Source organism: Zonotrichia albicollis, chromosome 29 (assembly GCF_047830755.1).
Source record: "Zonotrichia albicollis isolate bZonAlb1 chromosome 29, bZonAlb1.hap1, whole genome shotgun sequence".
Classification (NCBI taxonomy): Eukaryota; Metazoa; Chordata; class Aves; order Passeriformes; family Passerellidae; genus Zonotrichia; species Zonotrichia albicollis.
Window position 1 is genome coordinate 5,093,680 of NC_133847.1, and position 25,778 is coordinate 5,119,457.

The 25,778-nt window shown below is 46.6% G+C and overlaps 3 protein-coding genes across 8 annotated transcripts in view; 2 read left to right on the forward strand and 1 right to left on the reverse strand.

Moving 5' to 3' along the window:
* The first annotated feature begins 606 nt into the window (after positions 1–606).
* Positions 607–14,644, forward strand: CHERP (calcium homeostasis endoplasmic reticulum protein). 2 transcript variants are annotated; one of them, XM_074529029.1, is made up of 18 exons: positions 607–764; positions 854–1,027; positions 1,640–1,821; positions 2,582–2,719; positions 2,942–3,093; positions 3,439–3,550; positions 3,899–3,988; positions 4,585–4,822; positions 5,125–5,303; positions 6,156–6,552; positions 7,608–7,846; positions 8,601–8,734; positions 9,002–9,088; positions 9,671–9,820; positions 9,935–10,051; positions 12,018–12,112; positions 12,607–12,792; positions 13,928–14,644. In XM_074529029.1, exons 1-18 carry the CDS (start codon positions 740–742, stop codon positions 13,930–13,932), a joined length of 2,700 nt encoding a protein of 899 aa, XP_074385130.1. In that variant the 5' UTR covers positions 607–739; the 3' UTR covers positions 13,933–14,644. The 2 variants fall into 2 exon arrangements, with proteins under 2 accessions (XP_074385130.1, XP_074385129.1); XM_074529028.1 differs by lacking the exon at positions 13,928–14,644 and having other exon boundaries at positions 12,607–12,800.
* Positions 14,072–19,025, reverse strand: C29H19orf44 (chromosome 29 C19orf44 homolog). Its single transcript, XM_074529031.1, has 8 exons — positions 18,841–19,025; positions 17,896–18,456; positions 17,256–17,610; positions 16,667–16,743; positions 16,134–16,584; positions 15,907–16,002; positions 15,647–15,813; positions 14,072–15,304 (listed from the first exon to the last, which is right to left on the reverse strand). Exons 1-8 carry the CDS (start codon positions 18,877–18,879, stop codon positions 15,224–15,226), a joined length of 1,827 nt encoding a protein of 608 aa, XP_074385132.1. The 5' UTR covers positions 18,880–19,025; the 3' UTR covers positions 14,072–15,223.
* Positions 19,026–20,793: 1,768 nt separating this feature from the next.
* The window catches only part of EPS15L1 (epidermal growth factor receptor pathway substrate 15 like 1), a 51,107-nt gene continuing 46,122 nt past the window's right edge, over positions 20,794–25,778 (forward strand). For 3 of the 5 annotated variants that reach the window (XM_074528498.1, XM_074528499.1, XM_074528501.1), the window contains exon 1: positions 20,794–20,952. In XM_074528498.1, the coding sequence (XP_074384599.1) occupies positions 20,923–20,952 (30 nt within the window). In that variant the 5' untranslated portion in view covers positions 20,794–20,922. The remainder of the gene's footprint in view (positions 20,953–25,778) is intronic. The other 2 variants (XM_074528497.1, XM_074528500.1) reach the window with 1 other exon arrangement.

Consider the following 25,778-nt stretch of genomic DNA (forward strand, 5'->3'; position numbering starts at 1 on the left):
ATAACGGGCCAGGGTTAAGGATAACGGGGCAGGGGGCAGAGTTGGGGCTGTGGGAGTCACCTTTAGCGGTACCGTGGGGCAGCTCCCCCCCACTCACCCGGCTCCGACTGCAGAGGGGGGGTCCCGGCCGTGCCCCCCTCGCTCAGCCTGGTCCCCGGCCCTTGGCAGCCCCAGGGAGAGGGGCTGGAGGACTCCCCCCCGCTCGGGGGGGCCGGAGAGGAGGAGGACGAGGAGGCCGAGTTGGAGGAAGGCCGCGTCAGGGGGGGCTGCTCCCCGCCGGGGCTGCGGGGTCTGCCCCACACCGGGGGATCCCCAAAAGGGTCCGGCGAGGGCGCTTCTCGTGGGGCGGGGCCGCTGAGGCAGCGGCTGCGAGCCCGGGGCGCGGCCCCCGCGTCCCCCCAGAGCCCCTCGGAGCCGGGGCCGCTGCAAACGGCGAAGCTGGGGGGCTCGGGGAGGCGGCCGGAGGGGCTGCGGGGCCGCGGGGTCCAGGGCCGGGAGTCCGGGGAGGGGCCGGGCGCGGGGTGCGAGGGCGAGTCAAGCCCCGAGTGAGTCCAGCCCCGAGTCCAGCCCCGGGTCCTCCATGTTCTCTTAACGCCGCTGCGACCGCGCCGTGCGACCCCGCGTCACCGGCGCCGCGCGCCGTCTCCACGGCGACGGGGCCGTAAAGCGCGGCCGCGCGGGTGTCGCAGGCGCTCGGCGGGCAGTGCGGCGCGGCCCAGCGGGCCGGGGAGCCGCGGCCATGGAGATGCCGCTGCCGCCCGACGGTGAGGGGCCATCGGGGGCTGCGGGGGGAACGGGGGGCGACCGCGGGAATGGGGGGAGAGCGGGGGATGACGGCGCTGCTTCCCCACAGACCAGGAGCTGCGGAATGTCATCGACAAGCTGGCGCAGTTTGTGGCGCGGAACGGGCCCGAGTTCGAGAAGATGACGATGGAGAAGCAGAAGGAGAACCCCAAATTCTCCTTCCTCTTCGGGGGAGACTTCTACGGCTACTACAAGTACAAGCTGGCCCTGGAGCAGCAGCAGCGTGAGTGGGGCCTGCGGCTCGGGCAGGGCCGGCTCGGGGCTCCCTCCCTCGCCGGCCGCGGGGTCTCGGGGTCGGCCGGCGGAGACACTTTTGTCTCTTCTGGGCTCGTCCTGCTCCGCCGGGACTGGTTTGCAGCGCTCGGGGTTCCCGGTAGTTGGCTCAGCGCTGCCCACGGCTCCTCACGGCCCCGGTTGTGGGTTTGGAGGCGGGCAGGGGGAGCCGCAGGGACGGGCAGCGTGGTGAGACGGAGCTCGGCACCTGGAGAGCCGGAACTCACTCGGCTTGTCCTGGAGTTGTCCCTCTGGAAGTGCACAGGGAGTTGCTGACTCTCCTCTTTGGCACCGTCCACCTGTGATTTTGCGTTAACCGTAGAATCATAGAATGTGCTGAGTTGGAAGGGACCCATCAGGATCATCGAGTCCAACTCCTGGCCTTGCACAGGACACCCCAAGAATCCCACCAAGTGTCAGAGCATTGTCCGAGCAGCTCTGGAGACCCCTCTCACCCCCTCAGAGCGAGGGTCTGTTTGGAACTGGTGCCATTTTCACCCGTGGGCTGGTGGTAGCAGGTTTCTCTGGGAGGTTTACTTTCAAAGTTTACTCTGTCTGATAGTGTTGTGCAAGCAAAGCCAAGATATCGAGGCTTCCGCACAGATCCAGCCCCTGCCACAGCCCTCGCTGCCGCCGGCTGCGCCCATCCCAGCCCCTCAGGGCACCCCGTCTGTGGAGGAGCTCATCCAGCAGAGTCAGTGGAACCTGCAGCAGCAGGAGCAGCATCTCCTCGCCATGAGACAGGTTGGTTTGAGATGAGCGCTCATCTGGGGTGTCCTGGCCTGTCAGTGGGATTAGGAGTGAAGGGGGAAAGGTTGGTTTGGTGCTGAGCAGAGCTGGAGGTGAGGGGAAGGGATGTTGCTTTCCTTACTTTTCGTTGTGTGGCAAATGCCATCGTTCCCCTAGAATGGATGTATCTGATGGGTAGGTTGGGTTATGATTGCATATGGGTTATGTTATTGTGGGATGCGTGATCGATGGTTAAAACCTTCTATTTGCTCTTTGAAAAATCTTGTTAGTTTTAGAGTGGAATAAACTGTGACTGCTTGAACCTTGGTTTGATGCTGCAGATTGCTGGGAACTGCAAGATGTTCCAGTGTGTAGTATTCTGACTTAGATTGGAGGGGAACTGTGTGCTATCAGCTAGCTGATTTTTGCAGATGTTCAACTGTTTAAGCTGCTGAAAACCAAACTGAAGAGTTCCTTGTGCCTTGGTTATGTTCTTTACGTTTAAGAGCTTCTTGCAATTATTTTTTATTACATGAGAGATTTTAGAAGTAGAAGTAAACTGGACTTCTCCAGAAAAATATGGAGAGTCTTTTCTTTTCAGAACCAAAAATTGAAACATTTTCATGAAGTCACAGTGCTTGTAAAAGATTTTGGTTTTTGAGATTGCCACTTAGGTCCAAGAGGAGAAGGATACAGCAGCTTCAGTCTTTAAAAGAATTTTGGCTATAACATAATTATTTCTCTTTTTTTTTCCTCTTTTTTTTTTTTTTTTCAGGAACAAGTCACATCAGCAGTAGCCCTTGCAATTGAGCAACAAATGCAAAAAGTTTTGGAGGAAACCCAGTTAGATATGAACGAATTTGACAACTTGTTGCAGCCAATAATTGACACTTGCACAAAAGATGCCATCTCAGTAAGTGATCTGAATCTGCACAGGGATTTGGTGGCACTGTGGGTTCATTTGAATTTTGAGATTCTCTGTACATTACCAACAGCTTTATATCCATGTTGTGTGGCAGGTTAGATGAAAGCTGTTACCTGAAAACCTTCCTGCACTTATTTCAGAACTATAGGAAGCCTATATGTGGGAACACATTAGACTGACTAAAAATATTTTAAATTTTGTTTTTCTAAGGCTGGCAAGAACTGGATGTTTAGTAATGCCAAGTCTCCTGCTCACTGTGAGTTGATGGCCGGGCACCTGCGGAACCGGATAACGGCGGACGGAGCTCACTTTGAGCTGCGCCTGCACCTCATCTACCTGATCAATGATGTTTTGCATCACTGGTAAGAATTCAGTTCTGGGCTTCAGTTTGCTGTTTTGATGAAGCTTTTCTCCTAGATACAGTGTTGGTTTGACTAGTCACTTCATATTTTATTGTTTTTATCAGCTGTCCTTACATGTCCATAGATTTGATCTAGTACTTTAGTAATCAAATTTAGGTAAAACCATTTTACCTACTTTGTGTATTTTTCCTCCAGACAAGATTTTACATTCAAGTCATTAGGGAGAGAACTCTCTATTTCATGATTTCACTACTTTTAGTATAGCAGAAGTTGAGATGTATTGAATATTTCAATGCTCTTAGTGTTATAGTGAAAAAGAAAACTCTTCCCATTCCTTTCTTGAAGCCAGAGGAAGCAAGCACGAGATCTTCTGGCTGCTTTGCAGAAGGTGGTGGTGCCTATTTATTGTACCAGTTTTCTAGCAGTGGAGGAGGATAAGCAACAGAAAATTGCCAGGGTGAGTATCTGGTTTTGGTTTAACTTTGACTTTTGCTTTGTTAGGTTGGTGCTGTGTAAATTCACAAATAGGCAGGTGCAAGAAGGTGACTGAGATTTTTCTAGTCTGATTGTTTTCATAAAGTCTGTTATAGGAGGTGCTGTAGTACACATTTAAAATAGAACTTCAAAGTCCTTAGGCTTTATTTAAGAGTTATCGCATTGATGAATGCATCTGAATCTTTAATAATTCAAAAATAAATAGAAAAATCCTAGGTCTTATGAAAAGCTGAAGACACAAAAATGCTGTGGCTCAGTATTTCTTTGATTGTTCATAATTTCTAAAATCTTTTCACTCTTATTCATGCAGCTTCTTCAGCTATGGGAGAAAAATGGGTACTTTGATGAGTCCATTATTCAGCAGTTACAAAGCCCAGCTCTTGGACTTGGCCAGTACCAGGTTAGCCACAAAAATATCAGTTTTCTTATTTATACAAATATTTTGAAAATTATTTTCCTTTTCAAAGTATAATGTTAATTTTTGTCTCCCCTCCCCTCCCTTGAAGTTGCTTACAAGGGATTACAAAAAATAATGTAAAATATAACCTTGTTATTTCAAACATTCAATAATCCAGCTGCTGATATGGCCCTGGATAGAGGATGCAGACTGATACAGTCCTGTACATATTTGACAGTGTCTTGTATAGCAGGGAGTGTTTGGTTAAAAGGAAACAAGCAAACATGGCTTTAAATTGGATACACTGAATATAAAAATTGTAGTGGTAACAGGAACTTTTTATTATTGATAATTAATGGGGTTGATTTGAGCTGTATTGGAAAGGCAGTACTAAAGGTGGTGGGTTTCAGCCTGCAGAGAATATTCTGGAAATCTCCACAAAGCTTTGTAATGACACTGGGTGGTTCTGCCACCTTTATCCTGCATCCTCAGGCATTTTTTGGGAGAGAGGATGAAGGACAATACAGGGAATTTGGAACAAGTGGAAAAGGTAGGTGTTATAGGTTCAGTGCTCACTTGTTCTTAATTTCTTTTACCAGGCAAATTTGATCACTGAATATGCAACGGTTGTCCAGCCTGTGCAGGTGGCTTTCCAACAGCAGATTCAGAACCTGAAAACTCAGCACGAGGAGTTTGTGAACAGTTTAACACAGCAGCAGCAGCAGCAGCAGATCCAAATCCCCCCCCTCGAGAACGAGGTGAAATCAACACCCCCACCTCAGGCCCCCACAGCAGCCCCAGCCTCAGCTCCTCCATCTGTTCCAGTCACACAAGCAGGTACTGAGCTGACCTGTGCAAAAATCACTGGGGACAATGTTATGAGGTTTTTTTCCCCACTCCTTTTTTAATAATGAGCCACAAAGCACTGCTGGTTTGGTTCAGGCAAAAGCTTGAATCTGTTGAGAACCTTGCAGCAGATGCAGGCAGATGCTTGAGTATAAAAAGAAGCAAAGAGATGAGTGTTACATGGATCAGAAATCCTGTCTCCCAGTAATTAGATTTCTGCAGAAGGAATTAATCTGATGTTTTATTAACTGCAAGTGATTTTGATGCTGACAATAGTCTCTAAATTGTTCCAGATGATGGTAAATCTCAGCTGCCTCTGGCTGGTTCTACAGACTATGACACAAGTGGGTCTGGAGTGCAGGATCCTGCCTCAGGTGGACCACGTGGGCCTGGATCTCATGATCAGATTCCCCCAAATAAACCACCCTGGTTTGACCAACCTCATCCTGTTGCACCATGGGGTCAACAACAGGTAAGAAACAGTTCTAAAAACCCATGTGGAGGTTTAGAATGACTGTCTTGGTTGTGGAGGTTGGGAATGGCCACCTTGGTTGTGGAAGTGCAGTGAAAAGCTAGAAAGTTAGAAGCTGTGAAAGTTAGAAATCCAGATTTCAATGCCAAGCTTTGTCATTCTGAGTGCAGTTAAAGGCAAAATGTTATTCCTATTTCAGTCTGTTAACCACCACAGCTATGGTGGTATTCCTATGAACAAGAACTGTTTGGTTCAGTAACAGTTTGGTCTTTTCCCATCTTTTTTTCTGAAGTTGCAGTCATTCAGACTCGTATTTGAAATGTTCTTTCACCTGTGCATGGGCTCTATTTCTTTAGGAAGGTATATTATTGTGTTCTTCATTCTTGTAACCTTTTGTCATTCTGAGTGCAGTTAATCCTATTTCAGTCTGTTAACCACCACAACTATGGTGGTATTCCTATGAACAAGAGCTGTTTGGTTCAGTAACAGTTTGGTCTTTTCCCATTGTTTTTCTGAAATTGCAGTCATTCAGACTCGTATTTGAAATGTTCTTTCACCTGTGCAAGGGCTGTATTTATTTAGGAAGGTATATTATTGTGTTCTTCATTCTTGTAACCTTTTGTCATTCTGAGTGCAGTTAATCCTATTTCAGTTTATTAACCACCACGCTATTCCTATGAACAAGAGCTGTTTGGTTCAGTAACAGTTTGGTCTTTTCCCATTGTTTTTCTGAAACTGCAGTCATTCAGACTCGTATTTGAAATGTTCTTTCACCTGTGCATGGGCTCTATTTCTTTAGGAAGGTGTATTATTGTGTTCTTCATTCTTGTAACCTCATGACTTCACCTGCAGGGGCCCCCTCACTGTCCTCCCTGGAATAACAACCACGAAGGAATGTGGAACGAGCAGAGAGATCAAGGCTGGAACAATCAGCGAGAAACACCCTGGAACAACCAGCCTGATCCTTCATGGAACAACCAGTTTGAAGCACCGTGGAACAACCAGCATGAGCAGCCTCCATGGGGTGGGGGTCAGAGGGAACCTCCATTTCGAATGCAGCGGCCACCTCACTTCAGAGGCCCATTTCCTCCACATCAGCAACATCCCCAATTCAACCAGCCCCCGCATCCGCATAATTTCAACCGCTTTCCACCTCGCTTCATGCAGGATGATTTTCCACCTCGCCATCCCTTTGAAAGGCCTCCTTATCCTCATCGTTTTGATTACCCCCAGGGGGATTTTCCTCAAGGTAAAGTGTGTACCAGGCCAGGTTTTCTTGTGTTGTAATGCTGATTGCCATTACAAAATTATGTAGTGATTTGGGATGACAGTTTATTCTCGGTGGATTGTTGTGATTTTCCTTAGTTTGGGAGTTTGGGAAGCTACTGCTAAGAACTCAGTAGGAAACACATGCAGAGTTGGATGCTTCCTTGCTTTTTGAGTCTTCCCTAACAAATAAGAAATTGTAGTCCAAATTCAAGTCAGCATCTCTACAGGCACCTCTTTTGCAGCTACTTTGCTTTAAAAGCAGTTAGTTCAAAGGTGAGAAGCAGCATTTTCTTGTAAATTTAACCACCTGCACATCAGCCCATGGGTGAGGGCTGATGAGAGCTGTGACCTGTGTAGATGGAGGAAGTTAAGAGGAAGGCTGAAAGGATTTGTTCCTGTGCATGCACTCATTTGTTCTTTCTTTTTATTTTGGCTGCCAGGCTCTCTAGTTTTCTGCATTTAATGTTGTGTGGCTTGGTAGTGTGTGGTGAAACGATCCTTACCTCCAGTTCTTCCTCCTCACTGGGCTTGTTCTGTTGCTGGAACATGGGAATGTGTGGGAGTGTAACCTGGTGCAGCTTGCCTGGCCAGAGGTTTCCATTTCACCTGCAGGAATTGCTGTTACTCTGGAATGATCCTTGTCAGTGTGAAGGCCAAAGATCACCCTGGTTCTGTGTGACAAGTCATTTAGAAAATAGGAGTTTCTGTGTAGGTGTTGCTGTGTTAATCCTAAAGGTTTCTCAATTTTCCAAGTCCAAAAATGGTTGAAAACCAATGGATTTGAGTCCTTTTGACCACAGTGTGTCCCAAAGGAAGCAGTGGCTTGGGGCTGAACTATCTTTTTGTCTAGAGAGTGTGGCCAGGGAGGTAAATGCACTGCAGGGACCTGTAGCCAGCCTCTGCTCCTTCATTTCTGGTGCTTTGCTGGATCTGCTGAAATTGGGTTTTAGGATAAATGCAGTAATTAAAGTACATCTCTGACTGCTTTCTTTCTTTAATAGCTAAATAAAACATTTTAACCCTCCCACTCTGCAGAAATTGGACCTCCTCATCATCATCCTGGTCACAGATTGCCTCATCCTGGTATCAGCGAGCATCCTCCCTGGGGAGGGCCACAGCACCCAGATTTTGGGCCTCCCCCACATGGATTTAACGGGCAGCCCCCTCACATGCGGCGCCAAGGGCCCCCTCACATGAACCACGATGATCCCAGCCTGGTGCCAAACGTTCCCTACTTCGATCTTCCTGCTGGCCTGATGGCTCCACTGGTCAAAGTAAGTGCTTGCTATGGGGCTGATTCCAACCAAAACACTGGTGGGGTTAAAAGATCCAAAACCTGTTGTTGTTGTTATTAGGGACAGTTCAACATTGATGTGTATGATTTCAAATCCTTCCATCCCTCAAGCAAGTCTAGGGTATAAGAGCAGCAGTAGTTTGGGGGACTAAGTAGTGGAAATATGAGAATTTTTGTGTGTTGTGTGCTAGAGGAAGCTGGTTGAACTCACAGTGTGAAAGAGTAATTTATATTTGAAAGTCTGACCCCTCTTTGTAGGAAATGGAAATCCCCAGTGAGAGACCTCACAGATGTGATGGGGCCACTGTACTAGCTCTTCATAATCAGAATTCTCCTGAAGGTGTTTGACAGCATCAATGTTATATATACAAAGAAGGATAGAGAACAGGAAACCTACCTGTATCAGTATCTTCAGGGATAGTTACATTTATGTATTCTGTATTTGGGATGAACACCAGTTTGTGCCAGGCTTCCATCCAGCAAAAGGTGGATGAGATCTGCATTTCATCTACCTGGTGACCCACTTAATACTTCAACCTGTGCAGTGCAGGCTTTTCTCAGAGAACTCACAATAGTGATAGCACGAGGAAGCATTGGTTTGTCTATAGAATCCTTATTTCCAGATCATTTTTTATCCAGTATTGAAATTTGAGATCTCTACACAGCTAAATCTGTATTTAACTCTTCAGGTAGCCACCCCATGACACAAATATCATTTGTTTTGTTTCTGGCAGCTTGAAGATCACGAGTATAAACCTTTAGATCCTAAAGATATTCGTCTTCCACCTCCAATGCCCCCCAGTGAGAGACTTCTGGCTGCAGTTGAGGCATTTTATAGTCCACCATCTCATGACAGGCCTAGAAACAGGTAAGAGTAGGTGTAGGCAATAAAATGGTAAGGAAAATGCTCTAAGAAGGTGCCTCAAATCATGAAGTGCCTCCCTCTCTTTTGCTGTGTCTTGGCTCTCCTAATGCTCTTGTATTGCAGCTGCACTTGCTGTTTGATCTTATACTGAGATTTGTGAGACAGTTTTTCCCAGACCCTTTTTTCTGTACAAAATCCTGTGAAAATCCTTAAGGTCTCCACTGAAGTGGAATTTACATGTGTGGGTTGTGTGTGGTTGATTTGTTGCAGTGAAGGATGGGAGCAGAACGGACTGTACGAGTTCTTCAGAGCTAAAATGAGAGCAAGGCGGAGGAAAGGTCAAGAGAAGAGAAACAGGTGAGAGTTCCTGTGTGCCACCTTCTGCTCTGTGCTGTTCATCTGGAAGGTGCTCGGGCTAAATGCAGAGGGAAAGTCTGTTCAGCAACATGCTGATGGAAGAATGAGTTTCAATGTGCTGGAATTTCTGTCTAATCTGCAGAAAATGGACATGGCACAGGTTGTCCAGAGCAGCTGTGGGTGCCCCATCCCTGGAAATGCCCAAGGGCAGGTTAAACAGAGCAACCTGGTCTTGAGGATTGTGTTCCTGCCCAATGGCAGCGGTTGGAACTGGATGAGCTTTAAGGTCTCTTCCAACCCAGACTGCTTTGTGATTTTGTGATTTCACAAAATCACAAAGGGCTTGGAGCAACCTGGTCTTGAGGAGGGTGTCCCTACCCAATGGCAGGAGTTGGATGAGCTTTAAGGTCTCTTCCAACCCAAACTGTTTTGTGATTCTGTGAAAGAGTTTTTCACACTTAAGCTTTCACTTTCCCTGCAGAAGTAGTGCTTGTGTGTAATTTGAATTTGATCAGGAGTCGATTTGTGTTTCTGGTGCCTCTCTATGGAATCTCAGTGGGGTTTCTCTGCTCATTTGTGCAGTGGGCCCTCTCGGTCTCGCAGTCGCTCGAAAAGCCGAGGCCGTTCATCCTCTCGGTCTCACTCACGATCTTCAAAATCATCCGGCTCCTACTCGAGGTCCCGCTCTCGCTCTTGCTCTCGGTCCCGATCCTACTCTCGCTCGCAGTCCAGGTAGGGCCCGGGGGGCTGAACCTTGGCAGGTGTGGGAGTGGGCAAACGCCAGCCCTGGAGGCTGAGCCGAGGATCCTCGGGGTCGCTGTGGTAACTTTGTGCTCTCCCTTCCAGGAGCCGCAGCAGGTCCCGCTCCTCCCACAGCCGCTCGCGCTCCCGCTCCCGCTCCCGCTCCAAGTCCTACTCGCCGGGGAGGCGGCGCCGGTCCCGCTCTCGCAGCCCCACCCCTCCGTAAGCTCTGCTCTGCTCCTGACTCCTTTCACCTGGGCTGGTGGAACTGAGCGCCTGCAGGGGCTCTGCCTCCTTACCAGCAGGAAAGATGATGGAGAGCAGATCTAGAAACAATTTATCTGCTATATGGGATTGTAGAGATATTGGAATATGAATCCCAATATAACCAGTTAGATGGTGCCTGGGCCAGTTCTGACCCTCGCTGCTGGGCCAAAGGCAGCACTGTGGTGTTTTACCCCAGAGATACCTTGGCTGCTGGAGAGTGCAGCGGGGCAAATCCAGGCTGTCAGGACTCCATTTACCTCAGGAGAGAGAGCTTCTGGCGATGGTGGAGAGAAAGAAGGAGTGGATTCTGCTAGAAGGTTGCCAGATGTTTATTCCATGGGTACAGAGATGTCTGCACCGGGCCTCTGCTGCTAACAGAATGGAGGCCACATGGTCTCATTAACATTTTAAGCTCAGGGCAGGGGAAGGGGAGGGGACAGGTGAGCCACCAACCAGGTGAAGGGGCAGGGCCTCAAGGGATTAGGGACACCTATACGGGCCAATGTCCCCCAGGCCTGAGGGACCAATCACACGACGCCTTGCTGGTATGTTAGCCTGATTGACAGGGTATTGGAATATGAATCCCAATATAACCAGTTAGATTGTGCCTGGGCCAGTTCTGACCTTCGCTGCTGGGCCAAAGGCAGCACTGTGGTGTTTTACCCCAGAGATACCTTGGCTGCTGGAGAGTGCAGCGGGGCAAATCCAGGCTGTCAGGACTCCGTTTCCTCAGGAGAGAGAGCTTCTGGCGATGGTGGAGAGAAAGGGAGTGGATTCTGCTAGAAGGTTGCCAGATGTTTATTCCATGGGTACAGAGATGTCTGCACTGGGCCACTGCTGCTAACAGAATGAGGCCGCATGGTCTCATTAACATTTTAAGCTCAGGGCAGGGGAAGGGGAGGGGACAGGCGAGCCACCAACCAGGTGAAGGGGCAGGGTCTCAAGGGATTAGGGACACCTATCCAATGTCCCCCAGGCCTGAGGGACCAATCACACGACGCCTTGCTGGTATGTTAGCCTGATTGACAGGGTATTGGAATATGAATCCCAATATAACCAGTTAGATTGTTCCTGGGTCAGCGTGACCCTCACTGCTGGGCCAAAGGCAGCACTGTGATGCTTTACCCCAGAGATACCTTGGCTGAGAGTGCAGCGGGGCAAGTCCAGGCTTGTCAGGACTCCGTTTCCTCAGGAGAGAGAGCTTCTGGCGATGGTGAAGAGAAGGAAGGAGAGGATTCTGCTGGAGGGTTATATCCAGATGTTTATTCCACGGGTACAGAGGTCTGAACGGGGGCAATTCCTCCAACAGAATGGAGGCCGCATGGTCTCATTAACATTTTAAGCTCAGGGCAGGGGAAGGGGAGGGGACAGGTGAGCCACCAACCAGGTGAAGGGGCAGGGTCTCAAGGGACTGGGGACACCTATCACACGACACCTTGCTGGTATGTTAGCCTGATTGACAGGGCACACTCAGCGAGGGGCGAGGGGGAAGGGAGAAGGTAAAACAGGACATTGCAACACACCACAACATAGAGAGAATATTACTCTGTTGTGGTGGCTTTTTATTTTAACAAAACTGCATGCAGAAGTGAAAACTGCAAAACTGTGAAGTCTGTGTATGCCTTCCTTGGGAGCAGGAGTAATTCTCTGTGTGCTCCATTGGGAAGAGCACAGTGTCTCTTCCAATCTAGAAATTCTGTGTGATTCTGTGTGTGATTCTGTTTGATTTCCCTTGTGCTGACAAGCAGGTGATGTATTTCTGGCACCTCAATAACTGCATAATCTGATGGCTGTGGTAAAGAATAGCTTAGGAGAGTGGATAGAATTGTGTTGGATGTTAGTGCTTAACAGAATAGAACTGACCATGTTTTGTGTCAGAATTGTATCACTGGCTCTAAATTTGTTGTTCTTATTTTCTTAGTTCTTCTGCTGGTTTGGGCTCCAGTTCTGGGCCTTCTATACCAGAATCGAGACTTGGAGAAGAAAATAAAGGCCATCAAATGCTAGTGAAAATGGGTAAGATGCTGTTCTAGAATCTTAGACAAGCCAGGAAACAAAATTTGACACTGAAGTCCTAGATGTAATTAATTAATGCATGTTCATAAGGAATTGTTCCTTGGCATCAAGGTCAGCATAAGAATATTCAGAGATGTAAAATACAGAAGACAGGGATGTGAGTTTGGCATCAGATAGAACTGACCCTGCCTGAAGTATTTCACCTCCCTGCAGTGCAGGACAGCAGCACTGACTGGACAGACTGGACTTGCAGTACTTTTTTTCTTACCCTCTTAGCAGTTTTTAGGGATACAGCTGCTGTCAGCTCCTAGAAACTCTGCATATTAATGCTTGTGAAATAAATGGGACAGTTCATGTGTTGTTTCAGGTTGTCTCTTCCCATCCTGCTTTATCAAACTGATGCTGTCTTTGGTTGTTTCCAAAATGTGTTTGTCTTCATAATTATAGTCGTAAAAAAGCAGTGAAAGGATTGCAGTGTTGTGTCCTTGCTGCAGGATGGAGTGGATCTGGTGGATTGGGAGCCAAGGAGCAAGGAATCCAAGATCCAATTAAAGGAGGTGATATCCGAGACAAATGGGATCAGTACAAAGGAGTGGGAGTTGCATTGGACGACCCTTATGAAAACTACAGAAGAAATAAAAGTTACTCATTTATCGCACGCATGAAGGCCAGGGATGAATGTAAGTGAATGTTTCTGAGCAATTTCAAAACCTCTATGGACTTGAAAGTGATTTTTGTAAACCCAAATCAAAATAGCAGTAGCTCTTAATTTTTTCTAATGTAACTGATACAGTAAACCAGCAGGTAAGTGGATGTGTACTCTGATTAACCCAGCAAGTTTTTCTTTTTAGGCATTGTGTTGTGTTTTAATTTCTGAAATGTTCATTAATAAGTGTGTTCTGTGTAAGTCACTTCCTGGCACCTGCATCTTTGAATGTTCCCCCACAAAAACTGGAAATAGTCACAAAGTTGGTGGAGGGGGAGCTGTGCCCACAAGGGACAGCTGCCACAGCAGGGAGGTCCTTGTGCCTGGAACCAAGTTAGGCCACACTTCCTGTTTACCCCTGCCCTAGACAGAGTTTCCTACCATTAGGATCACATTCTGCCAAAGCCAGAATTTGTAATAAATTCCCTGTAGTGCAGGAAGGGTTCAGAAAAAGACAGTTACCCAAATGATGGATTTTTGCAGAGAGTCTGTGATACATTGAACATTGTAAAAGGAAAACTGGCATGCTCAATGAAATGTCACTTCTGCCTCTAGATTGGTGGAATCAAATGGGTTCAAATAAAGCCCATAAGGAAAAATTCCTTATTAACAGAACCCTCATTCCACCAAACACTTCAGACAGCTTAGGTAACTGCAGGATGTGTAAGAACTCTTCTCCCTGTTGTTTCAGTGAAGCAGGAAACACAAGACCCTTTACCATCTGAGTAAGACTCTCTGAAGAAACATGTCTTGCACCTTCTGCAAAACATTAAACTTTTAGAAATCCTGATTAAAGTCTGGACAAAGTGACAAATTAATTACTTTTAAAACCATGGTGAAAAATTGAAAGCTATGACATGTACTTCAATACTTGTCAGTTAGTGCTTAAAAAAGGCCAGGTCTTACTGTGACATGTCTAGCAAGTTTAAAAATTCCCATTTATCTTGCAGAACTTTCTAATTAATTCCCCATTTTATAGCAGAATTAAACCCCACTCAAGCTGTTCCTGATGCAGGACTGTGCCTCATTCATTCCTGTGGAATACAGACATTATGTGATGTGATTGTACGTTCTCTAGTTCCATAATGTATATTTATTTCTCTCAAAAGGTTAATTCTATTTGAAGTGGAGGGGTGCTGCCTTGGGATCAAGTCAGACTGATGCTGAGCAGTGTATCCTAATGTCTAAATGGGGAATGAAGCATCTAGTTCCAGTGCAGGTGACCTCTGAGCACTGTGCAAGCTTTTAGAACCTTCCAGTCACCTCCAGGCCCTGCCCAGCAGCTGCTGCAGCCACCACTGGGGCAGGACACGAGGCTCAGGTCTCTGGTGGCTTCCCCAGCACTCTGAGGGATGGCTGATGCTTTGTAATGGAACACAGTCTTTGAGCTTTTTATATTTTTGTATATACCCTTTAATAAAAGCGAATTAGTTCAATAGAAGAGAATCCATTTTCTCTGCTCTACACGTTTCTATCAATGGGATGTTGTTGGAAAGTTGCTGTAATCTAAATGAAAAAAAAGAAACAAATCTTTTGTAACTGTTTCCAGAGACCACCAGCTAGAGCTGTTAGGCCCTTACACTGCACTTCCACTCCCCAGGTCTGCCCCTTTTCCAGTTGTTTGTTTGTAGAGCAAAATCCCTCTTAAAACCATTCAGTTAAGTATGGTGGAATATCAGTTTGTTCTAGATCTGCTGTAGTTGTGGAACTGTACCTGTCTGTGAATCAGCATACAACACCTGTATGTCACCAACTTGTGAATGTTGTTGTTTTGCTTTCCAATAAAGAATTTTTTTAAAATAAAAATGCAGCTGAAATTTCCTGAAGCTTGGCTATAAGCCTTCCTTGTTTTGAATTTATCTTAATAAACACACCCATGTGTGTGTTTGGGTTTGTTGTAATCTGACAAGGCTGATAATACAGAAATGCTGTTTGGATAATGGCACTGAAGTCAGGATATGGTAATTTTCTGCTGTGGTTGTGTTTCTCAGGGGTTGTAGAACAGAATTTCACTTCTACCACCATCATAGATGAGATCACAGATCTCACAATTCACTGGGTAAATGTGAATGAGTTATCATTAATGACTTATCACTGTGATGACTTATCACAGTCCCATTAGGCAGAAGTGTTATCTTGATGTCTCTTTTGCTGACATAGTCTGGCTGAAGGTTCCTGTGTATTCTTGTATTGTGTACACAAGTAAAACATTCAGGTATAAAAAAGTAAATTATCTATAATAATTAGCAACTTGTACTAACTAATTTATACTAACCTAACAGTTTGTATGAATTCTTCCAATACAGTTTATAACCTTTTATCTGTGCAACTTGGAAAGGTTTCTTGTTTCAGCCTTGGAGTTGTGAATGTAAATGTCACTTGAAGTTCAATAACTGTCCAAGCACTTAATTTCTCCTGGGCTCTCTCCGAATTTCTTCAAGTGCTTGCTCAATTGTTAGAGGTGGGGATTTGTGATTCTTGATGTACTGCAAAAAAAAAAAGTTAATAAGCTAATGTCTTCATTATGTAGATGATTATTTATTAAATACTAGAAAGCAGCTAATCTTCATGTCAAGATACCTGCACGTTTCTGTACTAGCAAAGAAAGTGATCCTTCTGTTGCAGCATCTGAATGATCCCTGCTCATTTGAGGACAGCTAAATTCTGCTACAGCAGAAACTTTAATCTTTAAAAACTATGGCCTCTAGCAGGACTTTAGTTTTTTTTTTTTTTCCTTTTAAACTTATTAATTATTTGTATGCAGAGAAACTATGTTTGCAAATGTTTGGAAAGGAATTCACGCTCGGTCTGTGGTTTGTCATAAATACCTCTTTAGCCTCCTCCAGGGTATGGTAGTGGAACTTCTCCTGCTCCAATGACTCCACCAGGGCTGTGTGAAGGTGGTGAACGTTCTGGACAAACTGCTGGGTCAGCATCAGGTGCTGCTTGCACATGGTGTGTAAGACAAGAACCGAGGGGCTGTACGCAGTCAGGGCTGGGAGAAAGGGACAGCAAGGGCTGAGCAAACCAAGCTGGGCTCAGGTGCAGAAAATAGAGTGAAAAAGAAGAATAAATGTGGTTTTGGTACCTTCTACTGCATCCATGCTGATGACATGGCTGGCAATGGGCACTGGGTCGATGTAGCTGGTTCCGATGGGGGGGCCGAGCACTGCAGTGGGGTTTGCTGTGCATGGGAGAGGTCACAATTACTGGGGGGACAGGGGAAGGGTTCAGTGCCACTGCCTGGTTCTTCTGCAGTTTCTTGGCACAGCAGCTGCCCTAAAAGCACAGCACAGCCCAACAGGCTGAACTCACCCTTAGCCCAGCAGCTGGTGAAGGGAGGCTCTGCTGTCTGCACTGCAGTTTCTGTGACGGTCACTCGGTGTCCCCGTTTTGGGGTGACCAGCGGGGATGAGCCTGAGGATGGGTGTGCTCCAGGAGACCTGCAGCTCTCAGCATGTCCCTCTACAGATTCCCTGTCTGTTGCAGATGGAGACCTTTCAAAATCTTCAGAATATTCTGAATTAAGAGTATTTTCATTCTGATTAGGATAATCCTGTTTGTGTGGAGGGAAATCTGAGGAAACTCCACTTAAATGTTCAGAGATTTCAGCTTCAGAGCCACATTTTTCAACTTCCTCTTCAGAAGAATTTTCCACACCAGTTATTGCACTGGTCATTTTTAGAGCAGCCTGGTCCTCTTCCACCAGCAATTTATCTTTTTTCACATATTTGTTTGATTCTTGAGTAAACTGAATGTCTTTTCCCTGTAAAAGTATTTATTTTAGAATCTCCACACTCCACCGAAGGCAGACTGGGAATATGTGCTAGTGGGGAGCTTCTACTTACTTTCTGCTTTAATTCTGCTGAATTACTGGTAGTATCTGGTGCCAAATCATCAAGGCTCATGATATTCAGTCCAAAATCTGCAAATAAATGACACCTACACATGAGAATTTCCTGTAAGTGACAAAAATGGGGGGAAAAAAATCTAGTACTAGCTTCCTACTTCAGTACTGAAAAGTAATAGCAATCAGTCACTGATTCTTTAACTTTATAGAAACTCCTAAAATTTCCTCCTTTGATCAGCTGACATTCCTGAAGTTCAAGAGATTTTTGCTGCCCTTCATTTCCAGCTGTTCTCACTCTGACCCATTGGGACATTGTGCCACTGACAGAGGGAAACTACTTTAAATGTTCTAATTGTTTTGACATCATAATGTCACCCAGGGCAGCATCATTAATATGAACCCATTAAGTCAAAAGCTAAGAAAAATACAAACCTATTACACAAGAAAAAAAATAAACAGATCAAGATAATGACTTTGATCAGGCCTTGGTTTGTGTGAAACTTCACCAGTGAATCCTATTTGCCCATGTTTATTTAGAGAATTTATCAGGAGATTATCAGTACAATTGATACTGAGAAAAAACTTACATTTCAAACTGCTGCTGGATGGATCTTCTGCATCAGCTCCTTCAGAAAATAATTCATCTAATGACTTTATTTCACTTCTGTCACTTTCAAGGGATTCTTGGATGTGCTTGGTGTAGCCTGCTTTAGGCAGAGCACGCTTTCCAGTGTTGTCCTTCGTGGAAGATGACAGCAGTTGAGATCTCCTGGTATGTCCTGACAGGTTTCTGCTGGTGGGTGAAGGTGCTGGTGAATTAACTCTACCAAACACACTTTTCTCTGAGTCTTTGTTGTGAGAGGAAGATGCTTTAGATAACTCTGCTGATGAAACTTCCTTATGAGGTGGAGGAGCCTTTCCTGATGGAACTGGAGTCTTACTCTTTTTGAAGAACATGAAAAAGAGATTTATGTGTTACTTCATTGTTATGTGTAGGTTGCTAAAGGGAGAACAAATCATTGTGGGTAAAACAGAGTAATTTTAAAATGTTAAGATGTGAACCTGAATCCTATCATGAGCAAGACACAAATACAAATTTAAGATTTAGTTGCTAGTGTTATCTAAATAAAAAGCAACCAGTTAAGACAGTTATATGAAAGCATTAATAAAAATACATAATCCAGCAAAGTTTGTATTTACCTTTCTACCTGACTGAGCATCACTTACCTGAACCTTCTGATTCCCACTTCCACTGGAAAACCCCAAAGAGCTCTCCATCAATTCTCTCATTTCCTCTTCATCACTATCCAGATCAAGCTCTTGTTTAACCATAACACTCCTTTTAGGGCTTTGCATGCTTTCCTCTTCCCCAGAACAGGCATCTCTGTGGGTCCCAATCCCACTGGTGGCACCATAATTCTTCCAGAACCTCCTGCCCCTGGCGCCACCTTCATGCCCAGAGGCGGATGAGCTGCGCTCCTCATCCAAAGGCTTCAGGCCCGAATCAGTGTTCTGCAGTTCCAGGTGCTTTTTTTGACCCATGATTTTGCTTTCTAGCTGTGCCACTTTGTTCAGGACGGAGTTTAGCCGCGTGTGGGCGGCGCTGCCGCTCCAGGCCCGCCCGGCGCTCCCCGGCCCCGGGCAGCGCTGCGTCCCAGCAGCGTTTCCATCGCACACCTTCAGGAACCTGCCCTGGTGCGACGGAGTAATTCCAGCGCTGCCCAGCTCTGTGTCCACCAGCGTTAGGTCACCAAGGGTGCTGCTCCTGCGGGGTACACGGCTGTGGCCCTGCCAAGAATCACAGAGTTACCGACCTTAGGAAAGAGCTGACAACACCGAGTCCAACTTGCGACTGATCCTGACCCCCACGTTGTTAACCAGACCAAAGCACTGAGTGCCACATGCAGACTTTCCTTAAACATCTCCAGGGATGGTGACTCCACGGGCAGCCCCTTCTAATGCCCACCACCCTTTCTGTGAAGAAATCCTTTCTGATGTCCGACCTAAACCACCTCTGTCACAGCTTAAGAGTGTCCCCTCGTCCCGTCGCCGGTTCCCTGGAGCAGAGCTGGTTGCACCCTCCTGTAGGGCTTGTACAGATCCCTCCCCACACAAGACCGGCCCGCGCTGAGGCTGCCCAGGTACAGACTGAGACAGGGACCGGTGCCTCACCTGCCATCGGCCCGCGGGTGCCCGAGAGATCGCGGCCATCCGGGACGGAACAGGGTCGGACAGAACGCCGTCCCGGGGCCCGCCCAGCCTGAGGCGGCCCAGGCTTCTCTGGGCCGGGCCAGGGCGGGCGGTGTGCAGCCGGCTCCTGGAGTCCGCGACTCCCCAATATCCAGCCCACTGATTGGCTCAGCCCGGCGGTTCGGGGCTGCCAGCGAATCACAAGCAGGTTTACAGCCGCCGGTAGCTGCGCCCTGACTACAAACCCCAGAATGCACCGGGGTCAACACATGGGAATTTTTACAAACCCGCGATTTGCTAATTAGTGGAGCGAGTTGGGAACTAATCCAGTTGTTCCGCAGGATTTGCGTTAAGACTCTTCACTGAAACAACATATTGTAGGTTATTACCTGCCCTTTGTATATATACTTGTAATAGAATTATATAGCTATCGAGCTTATGTCATGGATCATTTTTATTTTGCCTAGTTTTCTGTTTTTCTGGGTTAGTTTTCTAGTATTTTCTTGTGATATCATTCTGCTGTAAGCCAGTTTCTAAGACTTGAGTTTAATGTTCTTAAAAACTTTCCCTTGTTATCTCTAAACCCCTGACTGACAGATATATGCAGCTATATACCCCAATTATATATTTTGTTTAAAATTCCAGATCAGACATATAAAATAAAAACTGATAACAAAATGCATCTGGCAACCCAGAAGATTATTTCAATTGTTTACCACCGAGGAAAATTAATGATCAAAGAAGCCCACAGACTGGGATGACTGAATACGAATTTATGATCTAAATGACCAAATTGATGATCAAAATCAGACCTGAGGTAAATTGCTCTCCTTATTCTGTGTTAGTGGATTATTTAATTTCCTTTTAACATAGTTGAACTGTGCACTGGTTTTGCTTTCTTAATTTTCCTGTGTCTTTTAAAGGATTGGAATGAACCTGAACCCATGGTGGAACTAGTGCTGAGGGCCTGAATTTTGGGATGACGAATAATAATAATCCAGAATGGTATTATACTGTAGTCGAGATTCCTGTACACAGTTTATAAATCATTTCCTTCTCCTAGCTAGGGGAACACCTTGAGCCCCTTTCTTTGCCTGACTGTATTCCAGACACGTAGTTCATCCTAGGGGAAATTAACAGATGCTGAGGTTTATGCAAAAGATTTTGGAGATGGAAATTGGAGAGAAATGAGCATGAAATTCTCATGGGTGTTTTCATTCTTTATTTCTTCATTTTAAAGATTCCTTGTCTAATGTGACTGAGAAACTATTGGTGTATACAAATGAAATTAGAATCCTGAAAAGGAAATGAATGTAAAGTAGGCTGAGGAATAGCAGGAGGAAAAATACTTTGAGCAATAACTTAAGAAAAACATTAGAAAGTAAAGACGACTCAGGAAGGGACTGAGCAATGGGGAATTATATTTATAATGTATAATATAGAGAGGAACCCTGTCAGTGTATGCAGGGAAAGGTCAGAGCATGGGCCAGGGGGCCCAGCAATGGGACAACAAGCAGCAGGCAGAAACATGACAAGATGTTCCACCTGAATATGAGAAAAACTTTGCTGTGCAGTGACAGAGCACTGGAACAGACTGCAATCCCTCACTGGAGATATTCCAAAACTGTGTGGACACAGTCCTGTGCCATGTGCTGTGGGATGGAACTCGGCGGCCCAATAAGCTCCATTCAAACCTCGCTGGTTTTGGGGTGATGTGGCTGCCCAGGGAGCTGGGCAGGGTGGTGAAGTCCCTGTCCCTGGAGGTGTTTAAGGAGCGCCAGTGATCTGTTGGATAAGGCGGTGATCTGTCAAAGGTTGGGCTCAATGACCTGAGAAGTCTCTTCCGTTCGAAGTGCTTGGGTGACTCCGTGGAGCGCTGCGGGCAGCGGCAACTGCCGCCCAGGAGCGCCTGCCGGGCCCCGATAAAGCCGCGGCCGCTGCCGGCGGGGCTCGAGCACCTCCTCAGCCGCCGCCACCGCCTCCTCGGGCCCGCCCGGCCCGGCCCGGCCGCCGCCTCCCGCCCCTCGCTCCGCCCCGGCCGCGGCCCGACCCAGCGGGAGGAAGATGGCGGCGCTCATCCCCCTCAGCCAGCAGGTACCGGGGCTGCCGGGGACGCGCGGCCCTCCGCACCGGCGGCCGGGCGGGCGCGGGGAGCGGCAGCGGGGCTGCGTCGCAGCCGGGCGCAGCCGGGCTGGAATTGCCGCTGGGTACAGGCCCTGTGCCGGGAGGGGCTCGGCCCGCGGGGAATAAGGCTCGGGGCGCGGCGGGGAGCGGGACCCGGGCGGGGCAAGGGCGGCGAGCGGCCCCCGCCGTGCCCCGGGACCGCGGTGCGCGCTGCTGGGGGGGCCGCAAGCTGCGCCGCCGCCCTCCCCTCATGGAGGCCCTGGAGCTGCGTCCCTGGGGAGGGGCTGAGGGTCTCCTGGCGCTTCCCCACCCCGAGGCGCCGGGATTACCGTGGGCCGGGGGTTTGGAGGGGACGGGGCTGGTGCTCCGCACGTCAGCCCGTTTCCCTGTTGGTAGCGGGGGTGATGCCGCCGGGAAGTGCTGAGCTGTTGTGGCGGGGTGCCGTGACCGGGTGGGGAGCGGGGACACCGGCAAGGGGCTGAGGGGTGAGCGGGAGGTGCTCGCCTGTCAGGAGGAGGAGAAGCTGCTGCAGGGCAGGGCGCCTGTCCTGACCCCTGGGAGAGGCTGTGCCCAGCTCTGGTTGAATGCTCGGGATCCCTTGGTTGATTTCTGTTGTTACAAGTTTTTTTTTAATTTGATTTCTCACCCAAATAATTCAAGCCTAAGCAGCGTGATCGCTGTTTATTATTTTCTATAGCCATGTGAAAAGAGTCAGTGTACTTATTTATATCCCACTACCTTCAACGTCTTAAAACCAAAACTGTTTTCTATACTGTGCCTAGGCCAGTCAGGCATTCTGAATGACTCCTATTAGTAGTTCAGACTATTTAAATATATCAATTTCCTTTTAATAAAGATCTTTGAGTTGTGATACTCTAAAAATTTATCTCTCAGTGGAGTGATGTGATGCTTGGATAACATAACTTGCTGTGTGTCTTACTAAGAACGTGTACTGCTGTTTACTAAGAGTCCTGATTATCATTGGTTTGATTAAGTGAACATATTCAGAAACATCTGAAAACATCCATGTGGACACAAACTGTTATCAGAAAATTTCAAGTGATTAATGTGGTGCAAAATATGTAAGTCATATATAAACTCTGGATGTGAAAGGGTTTGTAGTTGTGAAATTCTATAATATACTGGTAAAAATCAAATGATTATCAAATGCTTACTCTAGAAATCCAGTTGCTCTAGTTTAAATTCTCATTGATCTTTGAGTCTGGAATCAATGGTATTAATGTTATGTTTAGGGGGACTAAGACCACATTCTGTAAACATATCAGTTATTTTTATATAGTATTTTCCAACTAATTCACTGGAAGCATTGTAGTTCTAAGACTTGTTTTCATATATTGAACTATCAAGACTAATCTAGCTGTAAACAGAATTTCCTTTAAGGTAATAGACTTCCTCTTCTAATAGCCTCAGTTTTGTGATTACTAAGGACATGTGTGTTAATTGGAGTAAATGCCAGAAATGGAATTAGACAGGATAGGAGAGGGTATGTGTGTTGTAACATGGAGGCATGTCCACTCAGAAAGCGGTAAAATAAGATGCCAGCATTTAAAGAGCTGCAAAGAGTTTGGGTCATTCAAGCAGCTTAAAATATTTTCCCATTAATCATTTATCATTATCATAATAATACTTTATTTAAAGTAATTAATGTGATCCAGAGATCCTTGTGACCCGGAGATGACTTCAGGAACGAGATTTAATTGATGTTCTGGTGGCAGGTGCTTGCTCGTGCCTTTTTGCCAGACCTGCACTGAGTCATTGGTCAGAAAGGCTGAATCTTGGTAAAATTCTGCAAGTAGAGAATTGATCTTGAGGTGCTTTTCAGCAGTGCTTGGGTGAATCATTTGCTGTAGAAGAAATTTCACAGCATTGACTTGGAGCAATATCCGTGCACGTGCGCTGTGTACCACAGGGTGTGCAGGCTCAAGACTTCTAAACTTCTAAACAAAAAGTCAAATTGGAGGTTAAACAACAAGGTGCTAGGGCTCTGAAGGGTCTGTTTGGGAGGTGGTTTAAAGCATTGGTCAGAGGTGATGTTTTGGGGAGTATAGAGCAGGGGTGGATAAACTCTTGGTCAAACTGAACCTCTCTAACAGGGTATGCTTTGACATCAACAACAGTGCACTCTTCAAAATTTTTGTCCCTGCCACTGTTGACAGTCTTGGGTTGGTCCTTCATGAGCAGATGTCACCAAATGACAGAATCCTCTTGGATGATGGTGATGTCACCACGTGTAGTGATGGGTAGATTGATGTCCGGTTTTCGGCTGTTTGGAGGGCCTGGAAAGGCCTGGGGTGGCCTTGGGGCAGCCGCGTATCAAAGGACGAGAAGAGGCTTCAGTTCTTCTTTCGGTCTCTATGTTTATTAATTGTTTATCTAAAAGATTTTCTTTCGGCCCGACAGAGCTCTGCTCAGCAGCCAGCCATGAGCACACTCCCTGCCCTCCGGGCAGTCACCTATCTTTATACCCATGGTTACGTGTACAATATTTATCATTTTTCCCCAATACCTTTCCCCCTTATTGTCCGGTGCACTTTTAGTAATGAGCAATCCCAAAGTGCCACCATCACCACAGAAGATGGAGGAGAAGAAGAAGAAGAAGAAGGACAGGACACGCCCCAATTCCTCCATCTTACTTCTCTAAACCCCCCTGTACAGAAATCCTAAACCCTGTGTCTCACCCTCTAATTAACTAATCCCTTCACCATTCACCCCGGTGAAATCCTCCTATCCTCATACAGGTGTCGTCTCCTGTGTAGGATCAAAGTCCAGCCACCAGACACTTCTGGAACATTCCAGGACTCCCGAGCCCCCCAAGGGTGCTCTCGGTGACACCTCAGTCCTGAGGTGCTGAGATCCCACAGATAGAGAGCTCTGCTATTTTTATCACTTGAACCCATTTTGTCTGGTCTGCTTCATCACAGAGAGGCAGTCGTTTAGGTAAATCGCTCAGAAAGGCTGAATCTTTTTAAAATTCTCCAAGTAGGGAATTGATCTTGAGGTGCTTTTCAGCAGCGCTTGGGTGAATAATTTACTGTAGAAGAAATTTCACAGCATTGAAGCACATCACCCTGGCTTCCTGCCACCTCTGCCAGGTGAGGCAGCTCCGTGTCGTGGCTGACAATATCAAATGGGGGTGACAGGAGTGGCTGGTGATGGGATGAGATCGTTCAGTCCTGCTGCTGGAGCAGTTTGCTGTGTATCTTGGTGCCAATCCAGTCTCTGCATGCTCTGGGTCACTCCCTGCATCACTTAGAGGAGCTTGTAGTTGGTGGTTGACTCTTGTCTGAGCTTTCTGATAAACAAGAGGTGCATAGTTTGGTGATGGTTGGCTGAAAACATGGTTTTATTCAGAGTGGAACAGGCTATTTCCTACTTCCACCTTTTCTCTGAGTGATGTGTTTCCTGCTTGGGCAGGAACACAATGCTTCTGTGTGCTGATGGTTTACATGCCAGCACAAAGAACAGTCAGATTTATGAGTGATGTTTGCAGCATCCTCCTGAAATCCTGTCTGCCATCAGGGAGAGCGAGAGCTTCCACAGGGTGCTGATGCTGGAAAATGCAGCAGATTATTTTGTTGATGGATATAAGTGAAGCACATTTAAGATGCTTAGGAAACTGTTCTGGAAATGCAGGATTTTTCTATTCAAGTAGAGCTGTAATCTTTAAAGAGTCAGTGTTTGCTTGTGCTCTGCTCAGTTATAATGGATAGCTCCTTAAATGAAGGTTTAGCATGTTTATTGTACACAAGAAGGTTCTCTTGGTGTAAAATAAAATTTTCTCTTTCATTATGTTCCTGCCTTCCTTCCTCTCAGAGTAAGCAGAACATCTGGAAATCCCTGAGGATAACAAGGAAGAAGGTGGCATTTGGGAGGGGACACAGCAGTGGTGGGGCTTGGTGTGAAATTCTCCTTTTCAGGTGCCTGACTGCTGTGCTGGAGGTGCAGAGTGCTTATCCCAGGCAGCTTTTGTGACATCTCTGTGTTTTGCTCATTCCCATCTTTATTGAGTTGGTTTGTTGCTTTCTTTTTAAGGCCTCTGAGTGCTCGAAGGACTGAGCTGGCTTTGACCAGATTGGTTTTGCTGTTGGCATTGAGGCTGAGGAGAGCAGGGTGGGTTAGAACTCCCATGGCAACGGTAGGAGATGTGTGAGAAAATGGGGTTTGGGGCCTTTTCTGCATCTTTTGGCATTCCAGCTGCCATTTGCTTGGAATGTCAGCAAGAGGAACTGGGATCTGCTTGTTTAGGACACTGAAAAGGCAGGGCTGCAGTGGTTACACCAAGTTGAAATCCTCCAAAAGCATTGTCAGGGAATTGTGAAAGTTGTTAATTTGCCATTCATTTAATATATATATATTTGAGGGGTTTTTTTTTTTTTTGTTTGGTTGGTTTGGTTTTTTCTTCACTCCATTTCAGTTTAAGATCCTAGTCTTGAAAATGAGTTACCACAGGCACTGTGTGTGTATAATTGTCTGCTGAAAATGTTCAATAAGGATGTAAATGCTGCAGTAGGTAGTTAGATAAGCATTGTGTTGAAAGCTGGATCTTTGTTATCAGTCCCTCTCATACTGAGATCTGAAATACTTCAGCAAATAATTCAAAGCTGTTCTTCAAAACCTTATCCCTATGTAGGGTCACTAAGTAAAACTGAGGAGAGGTGGGAATCTGATGAATGAGAAGTTCTGGGAGATGGCAGTGGTCTGTGGTCTTGGTGGATCTCTGTTATCCACACTTTAATTTCAGGTGTCCCTTTTGTAACACAGCAAATTAACACACT

What these genes read in the sequence shown, in the direction of transcription:
- CHERP (XM_074529028.1), top strand. Translation starts at nt 740, where the DNA reads ATGGAGATGCCGCTGCCGCCCGACG. An exon ending in GGTCAAGAGAAGAGAAACAG is followed by an intron (nt 9,089 to 9,670) that starts GTGAGAGTTCCT and finishes TCATTTGTGCAG; the next exon opens with TGGGCCCTCTCGGTCTCGCA. An exon ending in TCTCGCAGCCCCACCCCTCC is followed by an intron (nt 10,052 to 12,017) that starts GTAAGCTCTGCT and finishes TTATTTTCTTAG; the next exon opens with TTCTTCTGCTGGTTTGGGCT.
- C29H19orf44 (XM_074529031.1), bottom strand. Translation starts at nt 18,879, where the DNA reads ATGGCCGCGATCTCTCGGGCACCCGCGGGCCGATGGCAG. An exon ending in CAGCAGAATTAAAGCAGAAA is followed by an intron (nt 16,585 to 16,666) that starts GTAAGTAGAAGC and finishes ATACTTTTACAG; the next exon opens with GGAAAAGACATTCAGTTTAC. An exon ending in CCCTGGAGGAGGCTAAAGAG is followed by an intron (nt 15,305 to 15,646) that starts GTATTTATGACA and finishes TTTTTTTTGCAG; the next exon opens with TACATCAAGAATCACAAATC.